This window comes from Eriocheir sinensis, chromosome 33 (assembly GCF_024679095.1).
Source record: "Eriocheir sinensis breed Jianghai 21 chromosome 33, ASM2467909v1, whole genome shotgun sequence".
NCBI lineage: Eukaryota > Metazoa > Arthropoda > Malacostraca > Decapoda > Varunidae > Eriocheir > Eriocheir sinensis.
Genome location: NC_066541.1, coordinates 10,215,119 through 10,236,135, shown reverse-complemented (window position 1 = coordinate 10,236,135; position 21,017 = coordinate 10,215,119). Strand labels below are relative to the sequence as shown.

The 21,017-nt window shown below is 45.1% G+C and overlaps 1 protein-coding gene across 1 annotated transcript in view; it reads left to right on the top strand.

Annotated features, from left to right (window-relative positions):
* LOC127006713 (uncharacterized) overlaps positions 1-20,879 on the top strand; it is a 115,820-nt gene extending 94,941 nt beyond the window's left edge. Inside the window, exons 3-8 of the mRNA XM_050876940.1 lie at positions 7,161-7,223; positions 9,706-10,301; positions 10,418-10,495; positions 11,223-11,416; positions 11,859-12,277; positions 18,893-20,879. Coding sequence (XP_050732897.1) covers positions 7,180-7,223; positions 9,706-10,301; positions 10,418-10,495; positions 11,223-11,416; positions 11,859-12,277; positions 18,893-18,983 — 1,422 coding nt within the window. The 5' untranslated portion in view covers positions 7,161-7,179 and the 3' untranslated portion in view covers positions 18,984-20,879. The remainder of the gene's footprint in view (positions 1-7,160; positions 7,224-9,705; positions 10,302-10,417; positions 10,496-11,222; positions 11,417-11,858; positions 12,278-18,892) is intronic.
* Positions 20,880-21,017: the final 138 nt, after the last annotated feature.

Genomic DNA, 21,017 nt, shown 5'->3' with positions numbered 1-21,017 from the left:
TCCTCCTCCTCCAAAGCCTACTCATGCTTCTCCTCTTACTCCTCCAAGTGATTCTTCTCTCTCTCTCTCTCTCTCTCTCTCTCTCTCTCTCTCTCTCTCTCTCTCTCTCTCTCTCTGTCTATCTATCTATATATCTATATATCTATCTTTATCTATCTATCTATCTATCTCTTTTCCCCTCTCAATACTTAGATGGATAGACAGGCAGACAGATGTACAGATAGATAGAAAGAGACAGACAGACAGACACAGAGGTAGATACATAGACTGATATACAGACAGACCTCACATTACAACAAATCATCTACATCATCAGAATACAAACAGTAATAATATACAGCTTAAGTAACACAAAATAGCATAAATAATTACCTTCTATATATAATTCGAAACACATAAGACTCGGGTTTAAACATAATAAATACCAACACACACTAAGTCTTGAGTTCGCCCCGCGCCCTGTATCCCTTGCAGAACCCTTATTGGCATCTTCAGGAGGGCCGGGGATGAAAGGCTAAAGGGCCGGACGGGAAGAATGGAGGAAGGCAGGGAAGATGATTGAGGGAGGGCAGGAGAGAGGTCAGGGAAGGTAGGAATGAAGGGAGGATGAAAGAGTAGGGAGGAAGCACTGAGGGAGGTAATGTCAGAAATGTCAGGCAAGGATATGGTCAAGAAGAAAGGGAGGAATAGCATAGAAGAAGCGCTAAGAGAGGTAAGGAAAAAGGTCAAGAAAGGATATGGTCAGGAAGGGAGAAAGGGAGGTCAGAAAAGGAGGGGTGAAGCACTGAGGGAGGTAAGGGGAAAATTTAATGTCAGAAAAGTATATTATCTTGAGGGGGGAAAGGAAGAGCAGACATGAAGGAGTTAGGGAGGGAACGAGAAGGATGAGAGAAGGATGGGGTCAGGAAGGGAGGGAATCATCTGAAACTTTTGCAACATTCACTAAAGATCCTAATCATATGCAAAAGTTTTCTTATACCAACATTAGTCGAACAAAAATCATCCCTTTTGTAAGCCGAAAATAAATAGCCAACTTATATCATTTACATCATAGTGTTCAGAAAAGAGGAAGAGAGGAAAGAAGACCCAGGGAGGAAGGAAAAAAGGGGAGAAGAAAGAGCCAGGGAGGAAAGAAAAAAAGGGGGAAGAAACACCCAGGGAGGAAGGAAAAAAATAGGAGGAAGAAAGAGCCAGGGAGGAAGGAAAAAAAGGGGGAAGAAAGACCCAGGGAGGAAAGAAAAAAAGGGGAAAGAAACACACAGGGAGGAAGGAAAAAAAAGGGAGAAGAGCCAGGGAGGAAAGAAAAAAAAGGGGAAGAAACACCCAGGGAGGAAGGAAAAAAATAGGAGGAAGAAAGAGCCAGGGAGGAAGAAAACGAAGAAGAACGAGCCCTGGAGGAAGAAAAGCAGAAGACAAGGTATCAACAGTTTGTATATTTAGGACCATCTCCGTAACACAACCCGTAAATTCCGTGTCGCATAGTAAACCGACGCTAAGCCATTTACTGAGGCGAGGGAAGGCGAGACGCGGGTGAGTGGCGGCCAGGAAAAAGCGTGAGGGAGGGAGAGGCGTGAGGCAGGGCGAGGGGGGGCGAGGGGGGCGTTATGAGCGGCTGTTATGAGGGTAAATAAGACTGATGGAGATGAAGACGTGATGGAGGCTGAAGATGCATTATGCCGGCGTCTCTGTGAAGGTCTTCGATCCATTAAACATGTGCCGGGCGTTATGTGTGCTGTGTTGTACCTGAAGATGAGGAAGATGAAGAAGAAGGAGGAAGAGAGAGAGAGAGAGAGAGAGAGAGAGAGAGAGAGAGAGAGAGAGAGAGAGAGAGAGAGAGAGAGAGAGAGAGAGAGAGAGAGAGAGAGAGAGAGAGAGAATGGGGAAAGTTACTCAACCCCTCTCTCTCCTTCCTCATATTTTCTCCCTCGTTTTCCTCACCCTTCTGCCTACACACACACACACACACACACACACACACACACACACACACACACACACACACACACACACACACACACACACACACACACACACACACACACACACACACACACGAACACACGCACATAAACACACACGGACACAGTTAGTTAGTTAGTTTATTGACCCCCAAAATTTCACGAGTTATTTTTATACATTCATTAACATTATCACATTACACACACACACACACACACACACACACACACACACACACACACACACACACACACACACACACACACACACACACACACACACGCCGCCCCTGGGACTCCCTGCCGAATCTAACCGTAAATCCTGCCAAATTGTCAAGCTCGTTTACCTCCGCCGGCGGGGGTCCTACGGGGGCTGGAGGAACCCTGGGGAGTCACGCACGGGAGGACGAAGGGAGGAAGGGAGGATAGAGGAAGAGGTCAGGAAGGCAGGGTGGTAAGGGAGGATAGAGGATGGTTAGGAAGGGAGGATAGAGGAAGAGGTCAGGAAGGCAGGGTGGTAAGGGAGGATAGAGGATGGTTAGGAAGGGAGGATAGAGGAAGAGGTCAGGAAGGCAGGGTGGTAAGGGAGGATAGAGGATGGTTAGGAAGGGAGGATAGAGGAATGAGTCAGAAAGGCAGGAAGGCAAGGATATTAGGGGAGAGGATAGAGGAAGATCAGGAGGGAAGGATAGATGGATGTTAGAGAGACAGGGAAGGATAGACAGGGAGGACGAAGGAAGGAAGAGGATAGAGGAAGAGACCAAGGTTGTAGGAGCGAGGATAGAGGAGGGTCAGAAGGATAAATGGATGTTAAGGAGGCAGGGAAAGACAGAGAGGAAGATAAAAAGGATATTGGAAGGTCTGGGAGAGAGGTTGGTTGGATAGGTAGGGAAAGGGAGGGTAAGGGAAGGTTGTATCAGTGAAGGAAAGAGACGGAGATGAAAAGTATATTAGGTCAGGGAAACGAAAAATGTGAATAGAATGAAGCAAAGAGACAGAACAGATGGAAGAATGTAAGAGAATGAAGGATAGTGAAAGGGAGAAAGGAAGGGAGGGAGGACAGGATAAGGTCAGGGAAGGATAGAGAGGGACATAGAGGATATTAAAGGATCAGGAAAAATAAGAAAAATATGAATAAAGGGGAACAAGTAAGCATAACAGATGAAGACAGAGAGGAAGAAAAGAAAGAAAGGAAAGAGGAAGAGAGGAAGAAAAGAAAGGAAGGAAAGAGGAAGAGAGGAAGAAAGGGAGAATAGGGGAAAGTCAAGAAGATCAAGGAAGGAAAGAGAGGAAGATAAAGAGGGTACTAAGGAAGGGAAACACAAAATATGAATAGAAGGAAACAAGGAAGCATAACAGATGAAGACAAGGAGAAAGAGAATGGAAGGAAAGAGAATAAGAAGGAGAATAGAAGAGAGAGAAGGTGGGAGTAAGGGAGATAAATGAAGATAATTATGAGTGGAGTGAGACAAGGAAAAAGAGAAGATAAGAGAAGGAAAGAGAATAAGAGAGAAATAGGGAGTAAGGGAGATGAGTGAAGATAAAGGGCGAGAGGTAAGGATGGGGGAAAACGAGAAGGTTGAAGGAGGAGAGTGTGATGAAGGTGAAGGGTGAGAGAGAGAGACAAAGATGATTCCTGGAAGACATCAAAGCGAGAGAGAGAGAGAGAGAGAGAGAGAGAGAGAGAGAGAGAGAGAGAGAGAGAGAGAGAGAGAGAGAGAGAGAGAAGGGAAGAGAAAAGAAAAGAAAAGAAAATATGAGAAGAATATAAAAGAAAGAGAAAAAATGAAGTGAAGAGAGAGAGAGAGAGAGAGAGAGAGAGGAAAAAAATGTAGAGACGACGATGAGAACTCGATTTTCCGAAGTAAAATTCCATGTCAGCTCCCTGGGCGCGGCCGTACACACGAACGCACACACACACACACACACACACACACACACGCAGAGGCGTCACTTCACCTGTGCCAATAACTACAAGTCTTTCTAAGTAAATATTTTGTAACACCTTACCTGTGTGTTTGTGTGTGCGTGCGTGTGTGTGTATCCTACCTCCCCTCCCTCCTCTCTCTCTTCTCCTCCCTCTCCTCCCTCTCCTCTCCTCATCCTCCCTCCTGCTGCTGTCTTTCTTCCTCCACTTAACCAATGCCTTCTTTCTCTCTCTCCCTTTTCTCTCACCTCCTTATCTTTCCTCTCCCTCGTTTCCTTCTCCCTCTTAAACCCCTATTTTTAGTTTATTTTTAGTGGAGATATCTGTTTATTCTCCCTTTCCTCCCTTTCCTCTCCTCTCTTCCCTTCCCTTTGTCATCCCTTTCTCCCTATTTCCTTCTTTCTACTCTCATTTTCCCATGTTTTCCTTTCCAATCTCCCTCTTCTTCCTTTCTTCTTTTCTAACCCAGCAAAAAGCCTCTTACCCACCACCCATCCTTACCTTCTTCCTTTTACTCCTTTTAATCCTCTACCTTCCTTCCCTCATTTTTCTTCTCTCCCCTCTTCATGTTTATTTACCCTTTCCTTCCTTTGTCTTCCGTCCATTCTTCTTTCTTCTTCATTTTCTCATTTTCCTCCTTCCTCTCTTCTTTCGTCCCATTCTTGCTTCGTGCTTTCCTCTCACCCTCATCCTCCTTTCCTCCTCTTCTTCTCTTTTCTCTGCTGTTTTTCCTTTTCTCATTCTATTCCTTCATTTTTTCTTCTTCGCTTCCTTTCCGCCAGTGTCTTTTTCTGCATTTGTTTTACTCACTCACTCACTCACTCACCCCACGCAATACTCACGCATCCACTCACTCACTCACACACACACACACACACACACACACACACACACACACACACACACACACACACACACACACACATGCACTCACTCACTCACTTACAAAACCAAACTCATTTTTGTTTTTTACATTATTTATATTTTCTATTCATTAATAATATAATCTGTCTCGTTTTTGCGCCACCAACAAATGTATGTATATTTATTTTTTATTTTTTTCATACAATTCACGTCTTTCATCAATTCACGGAAAATAAATAAGATAAATAAATAAAAGTTGTTAAAAATATGACAGTGTGCAGTGTGGCGTGTTTTGCATGAACAGAAATTAATTTGCATATTATGGATTATTATGTATATGTTTTTTTTTCCTATTAATCCGGGCAAATCTTATGTCGTCAGTTTTATGGCTTCGTAAAAATCCAAAAAATTCGTACAATTAATGTGGGATATTAGGCGGCGATTCCCGAGGAGGAGGAGGAGGAGGAGGAGGAGGAGGAGGAGGAGGAGGAGGAAGAGGAGGAGGAGGAGGATAATATGAATAAGAAGAGAGGAAAAAGAATAATAAAGGAAAGGGAAAGAGGAAGAAAAAGAGGAGGAAGACGATGATAAGACTGGAAATTAAAAAAAAAGATGAGAGGGAAAATATAAAAGAGGAAAGGATAGGAGATAATTATAATAAGAATTTAAAGAAAGGGAAAATATGAAAGAGTAAAGAAGAGGGAGGAGGAGGAGGAGGAGGAGGATGGCAATAAGTATAATAAAAAGTGACGGAAAAATATGAAAGAGGAAAGAAGAGGGAGGAGGAGGAGGAGGATGGCAATAAGTATAATAAAAAGTGACGGAAAAATATGAAAGAGGAAAGAAGAGGGAGGAGGAGGAGGATGGCAATAAGTATAATAAAAAGTGACGGAAAAATATTAAAGAGGAAAGAGGAGGAAGATGATCATAAAAATAAGAATTAAAAAAGGAAAAAAATATGACAGCGGAAAGAGAAAGAGGAGGAGGAGGAGGAAGAGGAGGAGGATAAGTATAAAAAAAGAGAGGGGAAAATACGAATATGAAAGAGTAAAGAGGAGGAGGAAGCTGAGAAAGATAAGAATTAAGAAAACGAGAAAACGATATGAGAGGAAAGAAAGAGGAGCAGGAGGAGGAGAAAGATGATAAATAAGAATAAAAATAGGAAAGAATGATATGAAAGAGGTAGGAGGAGGAGGAGGAGGAGGAGAAGGAAGAAAAGGAAGAAAAATCGAGAACTGCTTTCCTCTTTTACCACTTAGATCATATTACCGTGGTGTGTGTGTGTGTGTGTGTGTGTGTGTGTGTGTGTGTGTGTGTGCAGCAACGTCGTGTTTGTTGTTTCTCTCACGTAAGTTTGGCTCGGGTCCTGCCGGCGCGTCTGTGTGTGTCTTCGGAAAACCAGTTTCTCGCCTGCTTCAAGAGACAACCTTGAGCGAGTTTCGGACATTGGTGTTGGGTTTCCTGGCTAACAGTTTTTTCTTCCTTTTTTTATATATGCCTCTACCTCTGTTCTCTTCCTAAGGTTTCGGTTGTAGGTTGTTTTTTCGATGATAATAGCAAGAAATCAGTCTTTACTTATCTTCTGTTCTCATTTTTATCATCTTTATCGTTTTCATTTTTCATATGGCGACCTTCTGCATTTTTATTTTTAGTTTCGTCTTGTTTGTTTCCTACTTTTTAAGGTAAAGGAAGAAGACCAAAGGCTAAACATATAGTATACAAAAAGCAGAAACAGTGATCCTAAGGCGAATAAAACAATAAAAATAAACATGAAGATGAATTTAAAAGAATAAGGAGAGACAAATATCAAGAAAATGGAATCACCAGTTATTATTTTTTTTACATGTGTGTTTCAAAATGCCTTTCTTCATACAGTTTAAGTCGTAGGTGGAAGGAAATATAGCGGACAGGTAATGTGATGACTCCTTTCCTTTTCTTAGACATCTCTACCACGGACATTTCACTGGTTTTATATTTTTTCTCGTATTTAACTCCCATTCTTCTTCTTGTCCCGTCTTCGTCTTGCTATCATTCCTTTCGTTGTTTCAGATGAACGATACGGTGTCAGTTATTCCATCTCTTTTTGCTCTTCATATAAATTTCTACCACTTTTTTTTCTTTTCTCTTAATTGCCTCGTTTTCCTTTTATAGCGTTTTCATGTTATTTTCCTTATAGTGTTTTTATGGTCATTGCTACGCCATTTTCCTTTGTGTTATCAATATGTCCGTTACTTTTCTTATATTGCGTTTTCATGTTATCTTCCTTGTAGTGTGTCTTTGCTTGTCGGGTGTTATCGATTTGCCTGATGTTTTCCTTATGTAGCGTTTTCATGTTATCTTCCTTATAGTGCTTTCATGCTTATTTTGTATCGTGTTCTTTGTTGTTATCGATCTATCTGTTGTTGTTTCAGGTGGAAGATGTGAGGGGTCATGTCTGCAGCTGCCCCTCGCTCCTGCCTCAAGCCGCCCCCGAGGTGAGTAAACACAGACACATGCTCACTCAGCGCGGTAGTTTATGCACCAGTCTAGAAGCCATTAGCTCGTATTCCTACACGTATCGGCCCGTCAGTTCGCCTGTTGGATAAGCTTCTCGTGGAAGATACCGGGACTCTCATGGACTGTTTCGTGATTGTAGTGAGAGTTTTGCACGACTTTTGCATCTTGAAAGGGAAAAGTCACCCATAAAAACCCGGTTAGTATTCTATGTAGCCTTGGGAAAGAGCAATAAAGGGAGCTCGGTACGTTGAATAATATGGGCCATGATATCGTAATGGAACGGTACAGACATTTTAGATCAAAGACTGAGGCTCATAATTTTGCACATCCACATTGATAAGGCTTTCGTAACTGTTGCATGTATATTTCAGTTGGTATTTTTTTATGAGCCTAATGATAGTTCGCAAGGCTTCTGTTCCATGATTACGAAAACCACTCGTGAGAAACCGGCTATAGTCTCCTTTTGTGGCTGTTGAAAATATTTTTTCTGAGAGCCGAAAGCGTCTGAAATTAAGGGCCTGAGATTGCACATTATTGATTTGATAGCCCGCAGTATAAGTTCAAAGTAAAATGCAGATAAGTGGTCAATAAGAGAGTCTGGACAATAAAGTAATAAAAATATGAATCCAGGTGAGTCGTTGGTATGAGCCAGAGTAGCGTGTAGAGAATGTACATAGGTTAGTCTTTATCTATAATAGGAGCATACTGATTATAGTTTAGTGGACAGACCGGAAAATATCTGTGAAATAGTGCTCATGCAGATGTTGCCGTCACGCATAGAAGAATATACTCACCCCCAGCGGGAGATTTTGCAACTCGGGGTCTTGGTAACAGTGTTGTGGAGTCAGTATGCGGAGGACTGGCGTTGGAGGGTTGGGAAGAAATTGCTATGAACGAAACATTGCCTCCTCTACTACAAATCCACCGATAAAAGGCCCCAAATTAAAGAAAGGAAAGTATACAAAGCGAATAACATAAACTTTAGTGATAAGGACTCGTGAAGTAGTGTCACGAAAAGAGAAAACTAACATTAACTTTCTCCTCCTTACCCACCAGCGTTAAAGTGCCTTGGAAATAATAATAGAACGGAAAGTATAAAAAGAAAATAGGGGATAAAAAAAAGAATAGCTTGAGAAAACTGAACACGTACAATATCCAGCGGGGGTGTCCGTGGTGCAGGTGTGACACGAGACCACCGCACACCTGCAGCAACGCCCACGTTCCACTAACACACCCACCCAACTCTTTACCTTGCACACACCTGTCCCCGCCCCACACGCCCCGTCCCGCCCCGCCCCGCTGGCCCAGGTGTCCTCTGCGCGTATAACCGTTAGTGTCGCCGCGTCGCCTCCAGCCGCTCTTAATATTTTAACGAATGACGCAAGTTTTGGGGGCGAGACAAAAGTTTCCATGATAATATTCGGCTTCATCGCCCCGAGAGCCGTTTTGTCAGCCGTGGGATTATAAGCCGTGGCGAGGGAAGCGGAGGACCACATATTGGCCTCTCCAATGAAAGAGAAAGGGGAGGGGGAGATAAAAGAAGAGAGGTAGAGAAAGGGGAGGGGCGGGGGGGGGGGTAGGCACACGAACACATAATCTTCCCACCAGTGAATGGCACGAGAGGAAAAGTAAAAAAGAAAAGGAAGAATGAATGAAAAAAGTGAAATGAGATGAGGCGGCAGGCAGCGTGGATTAGCCCTGTTGTCTTCCGGCGGAGGGTATTTCTTTCTCTTTCATTATTCACTTTTTCATTGAGACTTTTTGCACAAAGGAGAGTCTTCCGCGGCTAATTAGACTCATCTCCTCCAATCAAGGCGGGAAAATGAGAAAGAGGAGGAGGAGGAGGAGGTTGAGGAGGAGGAGGAGAGGCTGTGTGTCAAGCGTGTGGCGTGGATGAGACGAGGAGGAGGGAGGAGAACGAATAGTGAAAGATAGATAGAGAGAGAGAGAGAGAGAGAGAGAGAGAGAGAGAGAGAAGGGGAAATTAAGAAAGGGACGCACCGTGATAATTACTGAGTCTATCCCAATGAGGAACTTTAAGCACCTCCTCCTCCTTCCTCTCTCTCTCTCTCTCTCTCTCTCTCTCTCTCTCTCTCTCTCTCTCTCTCTCTCCAAGTTCCCGAGAAGTGACAAACTCGAGGGAGGCGTCGCTCTTTGAGGCCGAGGACAACGCTGCGAGGCTTTGACGCGATCACCCTCGCCTTAGATCGATGGCCATCATGTCCTGGCGGCGGGAGTGGTAGTGGTGATGGTGGTGATGGTGTGAGTAGTAAGAACACCGTAAGGCGTCGGCAAGAGGCCAGTCGGGCCAAACAAGGCAGCTCCTGTGAACACCACCTGACCTCCTTGTTTATGAATTCAATCCTCGTTTCTATATATCTTTGTAAACCTGTAATTTCTGGAGGAGTAGTTGAAGGTGAATGCAGTTGCGTGGAGGGTGACGACGTGTTTGTGTTGCAGGAACCCGTGGGTGGCTGAGGACGGCGGCGAGAGCAGCACCTCGTCCAGTCAGCACCAGCAGCAGCAACAACAGCAACAGCAGGTGAACCAGCAGCAGCACAACAGTCATCAGCAGGCACAGCAGTGCCAGCAGCAGCAGCAGGTCTGTGAGGCAGGTCGGGTTCAGGATGTGTTGGCCCACCAGTACGCGACACCCTACCACGCCGTGTCCCATGCGGCGCCGCGGCCCGCCCTCAGCGTGGCCCACACCGGCCACAGCAGCGCCCACAGCGTCAGCGGCCACCCGGTGGTGAGCGTGGCCAGGGCGGGCCACCCCGCCCATGGCGTGGTGCACTCCCACACCGCCCACTCCCTGCACGCCCATGCCCGCCCGCTGCCCAACGCCGCCCACTCGGTGCACTCGGTGCCGGGCTCGCTGCAGCAGCCTTGGGTGGACCCGCAGCTGCTGTGGAGCACGCCCGCGCTTCCCGGCGTGGGCGGCGTCTTCACCGTGGGCGGCGGCGGCGCGGGCGGCGCCGACGGGTCGTGTCCCGTGCTGCCGCCGGGCGTGTACGGCCAGACCCACGCCCTGCACGCCCTGCACCATATGCCGCAAGGTGAGGCGCCCCCCGGCGGACCGTGTTGTGAAGTTGTGATTGTTGGTGCTTTCAGTGTGTGTTTGTGTGTGTGTGTCTGTAAAGCCTCTAATATACTCCTACCGTCTCTCCTTCAGGTGGAGGCTCCAGCGGTCAAACTTCCACCACCGGAGGAGCCTGGAGTCACCCTCCCACCGGCGCGGTCCCGCAGAACAGTAAGAGAGAGAGAGAGAGAGAGAGAGAGAGAGAGAGAGAGAGAGAGAGAGAGAGAGAGAGAGAGAGAGAGTTTCCATTTTACTTTCATCTTGTTTTTATCAGTCGGTGTTTTGTGTGACCATCGATCTCGCCGTGACGTCACCTTCCGGAGGCGTGTGATCGTGTCTCATCTTGCTCTTGAATCCGTCACTTCGGTGGCAAATGTAGTCTCTCTCTCTCTCTCTCTCTCTCTCTCTCTCTCTCTCTCTCTCTCTCTCTCAAAAACAAGCAAAACTAGTAGAGAGAGAGAGAGAGAGAGAGAGAGAGAGAGAGAGAGAGAGAGAGAGAGAGAGAGAGAGAGAGAGAGAGACCCGACTCATCCTGACCTACATGGGTGATGACTCGGTGACTTAAACCCTCTATGATGGCTCTCACGTGTCGCATGTAAACACACACACACACACACACACACACACACACACACACACACTGCACCTTTCTTTCTCATTTATCTTCCTTCTCTTCCGCCTATTTTTCTTTCTCCTTTTCCTTATCCTTTTTCGCCTAGTCATCCTCGTCTTCCTCTTCCTTCACCTATATCTCCTCCTCCTCCTCCTCCTCCTTCATCAGCTCCTCCTCCTTGTGTCGAAACTCCTCCTTTCTCTTTATTCTCTGTGTCGCTCTTTCGTTATTATCTAAGCAACTTTAATATCACATCATCCTTCTAACGCCCAACACTCGCTGCAGGTGGCGTGGGCGTGGGCGGGTGGGGAGTGGCGGGCGTGCGGGCGGTGGGCGGCTTGGAGGGGTCCCGCTGCGAGAGGTGCCACTACTACTGCTTCAGGGCGGCGCAGGCTGTCTTCGTGGCCGGCATCGTCACCGGCTTCTCCCTCCTGGTGGCCGGCGGGGTCTTCCACAGGCAGCACGTGGCCCACCTACAGGTAAGCCAAAGGTGTCTGTGGCTTAGTACTGATAGTTTTTTTTTATGGTTAGTATTTTTTTACAAGGGCAAAAAACAAAAACAGCAACAAAACATACGCTTGACGCTACTCCGACAAAAGGAAAAGAACGAGAGGTATTTTTATAACAGAATTATTATTATTATTATTATTATTATTATTATTATTATTATTATTATTATTATTATTATTATTATTATTATTATTTACAGCTAAAGAAACAGCTCAAGGGCAACAAAAATAGGTGTAAAAAAAAAAAAGCCCGCTAATCGCTGTTCCTAAAGAGACAAAAGTTATGAGCGGCCAAAAGATAGTAGTAGTAGTAGTAGTAGTAGCAGTAGTAGTAGTAGTAGTAGCAGTAGAAATAGTAGTAGTAGTAGTATCAGGTCGCGCCTCACGCCTCCTCCTCTCCCTTCCGTCGCAGGTGTTGGTGTACATCGGCGCCATGGTGTCCCTCGTGTGCGTGGTGCTTCTGGTGATATTCTGTGCCATGAACAAGGACCACAGGACTAGACGCGGCGTGCCTTTGCGTTTCTCGGGGCCGCAGGTGGTGGTGGGCGACCCTGAGGCTGTTCCCCTGCGAGCCATAGACGCCAATAACCCGGTGGTGGTGCCGAGCGAGACTTCCCACGGTGCCCGGACCGCCGAGAGCTGCTCCTCCATGGACATGTTGCACCAGAGTAACCACAGCTCCTGCATGGTGGGCCCGCCGACCAGCCACGGGTGCCAGGCGGTGTGCTACGGCGGCGCGCCCCCCGTAGTGACCTCCAACCACAGCGGGCACGTCAACCACGGCCCTCCCAACCCCACAGACGCGGCCCTTCCCCGGCACCCACAGCAACGGTGAGTCTGTGTGCCGACCTGTGTGTTCTTGCCTCTCTGTTTTAATTTGCTCGTTGATACCTGATTTTTCTCACTTTCTTGTTCTTACTTTTTTATACTGGCTATTTTCTTCTTATCTGTTTGTTCTCACCTCTTTGTCTTATGTTTGTGCTTTGCCTGTTCGTTATGCTTTTTTATGTTTGTTCTTACCTCTTTGATCTCGTGTTTTCCCGCCTTTTCGTTAATTTTTTTATAACGTGTTTGTTCTTACCTATTTGTATTTGTACAGGATTGAATTCCGTATTTCACACATTATATCACGGATTTCCTGGACTCGTCAACGTGTGTGTGTGTGTGTGTGTGTGTGTGTGCCATTCGAGAGAGCAATACGCCGATTCAGCCTAACGCGTGCCTCTGCCTCGGAGCATCGGATGAGTGTTTGAGGCCGCGCTGAGTCGATGGTGTGAGGCTAACCTGCTGTCCTCTGCTGAGCCCTGAAGTGTGTGTGTGTGTGTGTGTGTGTGTGTGTGTGTGTGTGTCATTGCTGCAGGCGTGAACGTGAAGCACTAAGGAAGCAAAGGAAGTGAACGCTCTACCGCGAACTCCGGTGATTAATCGTCCATTTTCAGAGGAGAGAACCGTTTTAATCGTTTACGTGAAGCTTCCGTCTGTTGTAGAGGCAGGGTGTGTGTGTGTGTGTGTGTGTCAGTCAGGTGCATGTGTAGCGGCGTTGCAACACAGAATTCCATGCCCCGCGTCAACATAATCAAAGAAAGGGAGGATCAGCAGACACTATTCTTGGCCCTTATTACCTCCATGATTCTTGGTATTGTTATGCTTTCGGGTATTTTTAAACCGTGACTCTTCCTCTGCGGCCAAACAAGTCTCCTCAAGCTTTCCCGCCCCGAGGAGAGTTTCAACCGAATATTTTGCACCAAGAACAGTTTTGCCATTGCTCTTTACGCCGGGGACAGTATAATTAACCTCACATTTTGCACCCGGGACATATTTAACTTTACATTTTATACAGGGAACAGTTTTAACCTTACATTCTCCACTTAGGTCAGTTTTATCATAATTATTTAACACCGGGACAGCTTTTTCGTAATATTTTAACACCGGGACAATTTTGACCTCACATTCTGCATCAGACACACTTTTAACCGTACATTTCGCAACCACGGAGGCATATCAAGGCCCGACGATAAAAGTTACAATAAAAAGATCCAGCCGACTGAGAAACGCCCGTGACTGGCTTTGCATATTAAAAAGTATAATGGTTGTGTAATTTGTATCAACTTATGAGAGAGAGAGAGAGAGAGAGAGAGAGAGAGAGAGAGAGAGAGAGAGAGAGAGAGAGAGAGAGAGAGAGAGAGAGCGAGTTTGAAAAGGAAGGGATGAAGTAGAGAGAGAGAGAGAGAGAGAGAGAGAGAGAGAGAGAGAGAGAGAGAGAGAGAGAAATGGGAAACGGTGACCTTGAAAGAGAAAAGCATTGGAAGGGAAAGGAAGAAAGGAAGGATTAAAAAAAAAACTCACAAAGGAAGGAAAACAAACGTATGGGAGAGAGAGAGAGAGAGAGAGAGAGAGAGAGAGAGGGCGGCGTTACATCCCCGCAGGCAGTCGTCCGCGTGGGGGCTCGTGAGCGTCCCTGAGTGTGTTTCCTGCCATTATTTCGCTCTAATCAGTTGTAGTGAATGAATTACTGACGCGCGTGTCGGCAGCAGACCCGTTAGTGTGGCGGTGACGCGAAAATCCATTACACGGTCAGAAAGATCAAAATAATTGCATACACGTCCGTCCCTGCTCAGTGCTCCCATCTCCATTCCTCTCTCTCTCTCTCTCTCTGATGTCAATTTTTTTCCCCTTTCCTTCGTTTGTTTCACCCGACCGTCTCTTTTCTTTCCTCTGTTCTACCTTTATTCCTTCTTCGTCATTTTCCTTCATCCTCTTCTATGTATTTTTTTCCTTTTTTGCTTACGTCTCCTTCACTCCCCCCCCCTCTCTCTCTCTCTCTCTCTCTCTCTCTCTCTCTCATGACAAGTGCATAGGGACGTGTCATTTCTCACTTGAGGCCGCGGCCGAGGCGTGTTCGCGGTGAATGTCACGCGCGGGAGGCGAGGGTCGCGGCGGCGTGGCGGGGCGAGCCTTGAATAACCTTGCAAAGCGGCGTGCGTGTGGCCGGCGAGGGGGAGGAAGACTTCTTTATTTTTATCTGCGTCTTTATCTTGCACAGCCGGCGGTGGTAGGGGAAGGGGTGGAAGGGTATGTGGATGGTAAGGGGGTAGGTGGGTAGGTGGATTGGTCGCCGCTTCGCCCTGTGCTCTCCTTCCCTCATGCCTTTCCTTTTGGCTTGGCTAGAAGGGGTTTGGATTCTATTAGCTGGATATGAGCAGCGGTGTGGCAGACTGTGGTGTGGACAGCGCATGAGTCAGTTTAGGTTTGTCTTTTCACTGTCACCTCTGTTATTTTCATCTTGTCTTACTGTTTTTCTTGTTATGATAGTCGTTTTTTGTCACCTTTCCTGTTCTTTCTCTCGTTTCTTACTTTTTTCTTTGTTTTCTTGTTATGATTGCCTCTTCGCTGCCTCCTCTTTTGTTCTTTTCCTGTTTTCTTACGTTTTTCTTGTTATAACAGCCTCTTCACTGCGACTTCTGTTGTTTTCCTGTTTTTTTTCTTGTTATGATAGCCTCTTCGCTGCCTCCTCTTTTGTTCTTTTCCTGTTTTCTTACGTTTTTCTTGTTATAGTAGCCTCTTCACTGCGACTTCTGTTGTTTTCCTGTTTTCTTTCTTGTTATGATAGCCTCTTCGCTGCCTCCACTTTTGTTATTTTCCTGTTTTCTTACATTTTTTCTTGTTATGATAGTCTTTTCTTTGTCACCTTTCTTATTCTTTCTCTCTTTTCTTACTTTTTTCTTTGTTTCCTTGTTTTGATAGCCTCTTCGCTGCCTCCATTTTATTTTTTCCCTCTTTTTTCCTTGTTTTCTTGTTTTGATAGCCTCTTCAATGCCTCCTCTGTTGTTTTCCTGTTTTCTTACCCTTTTCTTGTTATGATAGCCTCTTCGTAGCCACCTCTGTTGTGCCTTTTCTTATTTCTTACCCTTTTCTTCCTTTTTTTCTTCTCATGGCTATACAAGGGACGCCTCCCGCTGTGTTCAGAACGACCTCACTCGGACTCCTCGCTGCGGCAGGAACGCGGGAGGCGAGTAAACAAGTGTGGTGGCGGCGGTGGTGGTGGTGGTTGTGTCTCTCCCTCAGTTTGTTTTGGCGAGGGTGTCCTTAGGGTGGGAGGCGGGGCAGCACTGATGGGGAGACAAGTCAAGTGGTGGCGGTGGTGGTGTTGGTGGTGGTTATACATGGTGATGAGGCTGGTGGTGTAAACTAGGAAGATGCATACATCGTCGGCTTGTAAACACTGTGAAGGTCTCCCGCCTGGTGCACTGATCTTATGTAGCACAAGGTCGGTGTTTAAAGGCAAGGTCCTCGAGGCTGCGTTAATTGTGAGTCTCTGCGTTGCCATAGTATCGTATTCACCACATTGTATTTACCGTTTTTTGACACTTAACTATTACAAAAGACATCAGTAATTAACCACTTCAACGATAACTATAAATAAATCTAGTTATTAAGGTCCAGTAGACAGTAATTGGGTCGGAAATTGATAAATGGAAGATGATGAGTAAGACAATCTGACATCGTTGGTGAGTTTGGGAGTGTAATTTGCTGTGCGTAGGACCTCAGGTTCTGGATGTAACTCTGCCGTCCTCCTCCCCGTCTTTGTACCTCATAATCTCATGCACAAAAGCGCGGTTATATTCGCTTTTGGGGGGTATGTTACTTAGGTTGCCCTGGTGTTGTTGTTGGTGGTGGTGGTGATGGGGGTGGGGTTGTTGTTGTTGTTATTGGTGGTGGTGGTGGGGTTGTTGTTGTTGTTGGTGGTGGTGGTGGTGAAACGAGATGTGAATTTTGCTTTTTTAGAGTGATAATACTGAGGCTGCCTTGGTGTTGTTGTTATAGTTGTTTCTGTTGTTGTTGTTGGTGGTGGTGGTGGTCGAGAAACGGGATGCCAATTTTTCTGTTCCGGGGGTGGTGTTCATGAGACTTCCTTGTTGTTGTTGTTGGTGGTGGTGGTGGTGGTAAGGCGGGTGTCATAACCCCCTAGAACGCGTCGTCTCTTAACGCGGTGTGTACCCTCCTCATGCCCTCTTATCACACAATCTCAACCAGCGCAAGGACGGGCCATAACCTCCCCCTCTCGCGGCAAGGTTTCCGCGGTGCCCATCAGCGGGAGGCAAACACAGCCCGCGTGAAGGAATGGCCGCCCGCCGCAGCATAAATATTCCCACATTCTTCAGCGCCTCGACCCGGAGATTAGGCGGTGCAGGTAGAGGGGAACCAGACCAGCTTATCGGTTCTGTAGGTGGCCAGGGGTGAGCTTTTACAACGGTTCCCTGAGTTGTTTTCTTTCAGTCTCTCGAATTTGGACGTCTCACTCACCGGTTCTTCCTGGTTCGCTTGTTTCATTCCCATAGTTATTTTGATTTCCTTTTTTTCTTTGGTTTCTGTATTTGGACGTCTCACTCCCCGGTTCTTCCTGGTTCGCTTGTATCATTCCCATAGTTATTTTGATTTATTTTTTCTCTTTGGTTTCTTTAAGGCAATTATGGGTAAGGAGGATGTGGGTTTAAAATTACTCTGTGCTTCATATACTGCTTCGTTTCCCTCGGTTTTCCTCTATATGCGTTCCTTTTTATTCTGTTTCTAAGGGGAGTTTGCGGGAAAGGACTATTGGAAGCTGCTGGCAAGTAGTCGCTCTGTGCTTCATAATTTTTTTCTTCCAATTTTCTTCAACACATTTTTTCCTTTTTTTATGCGGAGATTGGCAGGAAGGGAGGCGATTGGCTAGTAGTCCCGCGGTGTCTTCCTCATACTGTTGTGTCATTAAGTTAGTCATGTGTGCCAATGTACTTATAAAAGAATAGAGAGGCAGCGTGTCTTTCCCTTCCTCCCCTTTCCTCGCGTTCTTTCCAGCTGCCTCTCTCCCCTTCCCGCCCCTTCCCACACCCCACCCTCGCCGTTATCTCTCTCTCTCTCTCTCTCTCTCTCTCTCTCTCTCTCTCTCTCTCTCTCTCTCTCGCATTTATTAGGGAATTCACTGTTTACGTCTCACAATCGCTTTCCCTTCCTATCTTCTTTCTTCCCTCCCCGGTTTGCCTCGCCTAATCTTCCCTTTATCATCCTCCTTTTCTTCTTTTTTTCTTTTTTAATTTGCACTTCGTCCTCTCATTCCTCACTATCTCTCTCTCTCCCTCCTCCTTCATTGCCACACCTAATCTCCCACGTATCATTTTCCTATTTTTTTTCTTACTTTCCCCCACTTCCTCTCATTCCCTGCTATCTCTCCCTCCTTTCTTTCCCTCCTCCTTCCCTCACTTCTTCCTCTCATTCTCTGCTGTCGCTCCCTCCTTTCTTTCCCTCCTCTTTCCCTCACTTCTTCCTCTCATTCCCTCCTTTATCTCCCTCTTTGCTTTCTCTCCTACCTCAACTTCTCCCTCCTTTCTCTCTTTCCTCTCTCCCTCCTCCTTCTCTCTCTTCTTCCTCTCACTCTCGCTTAAAAATAGTTCGCGTGTAACCAAATAGTCTTCACCATTGTGCCAAACGGAGACGGATATTCTCTCTCTCTCTCTCTCTCTCTCTCTCTCTCTCTCTCTCTCTCTCTCTCTCTTATTTTTCTCTTCACATTTCTTATTTTCTTCTCTTTTCCTCTCCTTTCTCTTTTCTTTTCTTTTTTTTCTCTTTTCTATTTCCTTTTATTTTCTTATTTTCTCCTATTTTCTCTCTCTCTCTCTCTCTCTCTCTCTCTCTCTCTCTCTCTCTCTCTCTCTCTCTCTCTCTCTCTCTCTCTCTCTCTCTTCATTAGCGCCTCTCACGACATCCTTATCGATTTGCTTTTTTTTTTTTTTCCGCCCGCGACTATGGAAGCAGGTTTTTTTCAGCGTTGTCAGTCTTTATTATTTTGGTTGTTTAGTTTTGTCATCACTTTACCTCAAGAACCATTCGATATAGACGAATTAAAAGTTGATATGTTACATGTTTGACGCCTTGACTTAGATCACTATTTACTATGATAATATTTACTTACTCTAATTGTTCTTATGATCATATTTTTTTTTGTGTGTGTGGGGTTCAAAATACTTTCAAATCTTTTTTTTTTTGTCAGAGGTTTCATTATTTTTTTTTTATTTTTTTTCAAGACATCAGTTTCTCGCGAGTCTTTTGTCTGTGTTGAGAGGTTCATGATTCTCTTTTTTTTACTTTCCTATTTTTTTTTTTACTTTCCATCCTTTTTTTCTTTCCTTCTTTATTTCTTTCCTTCCTTTTTCCTTTCCTTCCATTTTTCTTCCCTTCCTTTTTTTTCTTTTCTTCCTTTTTTTCCATTTGGTTACTTTATTTCTTTCCTTCCCTTCTTTTTTTTTCTTCCTTTCCTTTTTCCTTTCCATCCTTTTCCTATTTCTTTCCTTACTTTCTCCTCTTATTTTTTATTTTCTTCCTTTCTTCTTTCCTTCCATTTTTTTCTTTCCCACCATTTCCCATCCTTCCTATCTTCCTCGTGACGCTTATTGATCCCCTTCCCCACAGGATCGAGGATGACTACGAGGCCAGCCAGCGGTACAACAGGATCTGGAAGCAGCCCAACAAAGCCTCCAACGAAGCCGCCTCCAAGTTGTGAAGCCTCCATGAAACCTTGGTTGACCTGAAGCTCGGGAGGGACACGCCCTTTCCTTCCTACAAGACATTTTGGGGCTCAGATTCGTTGGGAAGTTGTCCTCGGTCTCGTCTCTGGTCTTTCGTCCGTTTTTTTTTTCTGGGCTACATAGGACGCGTTTTTTTTATTTTTTATATCACGTAACCTAACTCCTACATTGTTATCCTTTAAGACTGTCCAAACACTGCCATCTGTCTTCATTTTGCCCTTTCGTCCATTGAACTAGTTTATAAAAAGAACCACCACCTTTGCATCTTTTTTTTTTATATATATTTTCACGTAGCCTAACTACTACATTGTCATCCTTTAAGTCATTTTATCAGCCCAATTCCCTCCCTTTCTTCTTTTCTTCCTTTTCTTCTTTGCTTCAGCCATCTGTCTTCATTTTGTCCTTTCGTCAATTAAACTAGATTACAAAACCACCACCTTTGTATTTTTTTTATATTTTCATGTTACCTAACTACTACAGTATCATCCCACAAGACTTTTTTTTCACTCTAAACATTGCCTTCTGTCTTCATTTTGCACTTACGTCTGTTCAGCTAGTTTACGAAAAGAAGCTCCTTTGTATTATTTTTTATCAGGTAACCTAGCCACGTCATTATCATCCTACAAGACATTTTCAGAGCTAAATCACTGCCTTCTGCCTTCATTTTGCGCTTACGTCTTTTGATCTGATTTATAAAAAGAAGCACACTATTTTTCATCATCTAACATAACCACTTCATTATCAACCTTCAAAAGAATATGTTCAGACTAAACCATTGCCTTGTCTTCACTTTACCTATAGGTCTGTTGATCTATTATACGAAATTCACCCTATGTCTTTCTTTTTGGATATGTAAACTGGCCATTGTTTATATAGTTTACAAGAAGAAGCACATTTTGTATTTTTTTTTCTTTTTTGGAATATGTAACCCAACCACATAATTATCATCTTCAATACATTCTTCGCTCAGACTCGAAACACTAACCTCTATCTCGACCCTGGCTTAACATTGTACGCCCTTCTTTTTCACGATCACGTACCCTTCCTTTGCGTCCTGTTGAGGCTCAGGTCACCACGGACACGCACAAAATAACACACCGACGAGGCTCCGCTAGTTTTTTTTTTTCTTTTTTCACTTTCCTTCCGATTCCTGCTAGTCATTGTTCATAGTTCTTCCGCCTCGTTACGCTAGTTTTCTCAACATGTACTTTGACGCTGCAACTTTTTATATATATTTTTTAATTTGGTTTGTCGGTGAAGAAAAAACGTGGCATACCGATTGAGTAAAGGCAAGGGCGACCCGTTCACACATACACACACACACACACACACACACATCGGCGTCTCCTGAGCAAGAATCACACTCATGGCCCCGGGCATTAGGAACAATCGAGGCTGCCAACCCCACGCTATGCATTACCGTTCGCGCTGTTTGTCCTTCATCACTGTCAACACTCCTGCAGGGAAAGACAATCAAGGGAATGACTGCTAATGGCCGTAAAAAATGACTCGATGGCCGTGAAGTCAGATATAAGACCAGAATGGCTCGTCCGGTCTTCGGGTGGTTTATTTATTTTTTTTTTCTTCTCTGTACAGACACCAAATGTTTTACCTTCATCGCCCTCACTGCACGTCTCCACTTAAAACGGCATTTTTATCACTGTTCTTTACCACACACACACACACACACACACACACACAACCACTGTTACTACCACTAAAGCCTAAACTGCTTCTGTACCATATGACATGTTCATCCCTAAGCTGTAAATGTTTTATAAGTTTATTATTTACTGTACAGTGTGTTTATGTGCCAAATATTGTAATAGAGTTGTTTGTAACTTCAAAATAAATATTTGTACAAACGACGATTCAGGTGTCAGCTTTTTAAAATGCATGTGTGTGTGTGTGTGGCCAGGGAGTGTCAAGTGACACATAATTACATGGCCTCTGCGAGCAGTGGCGGCGCCTGGGTGTCGGTGTCGGTGAGTGCTCCGCCAGGCTGGGTG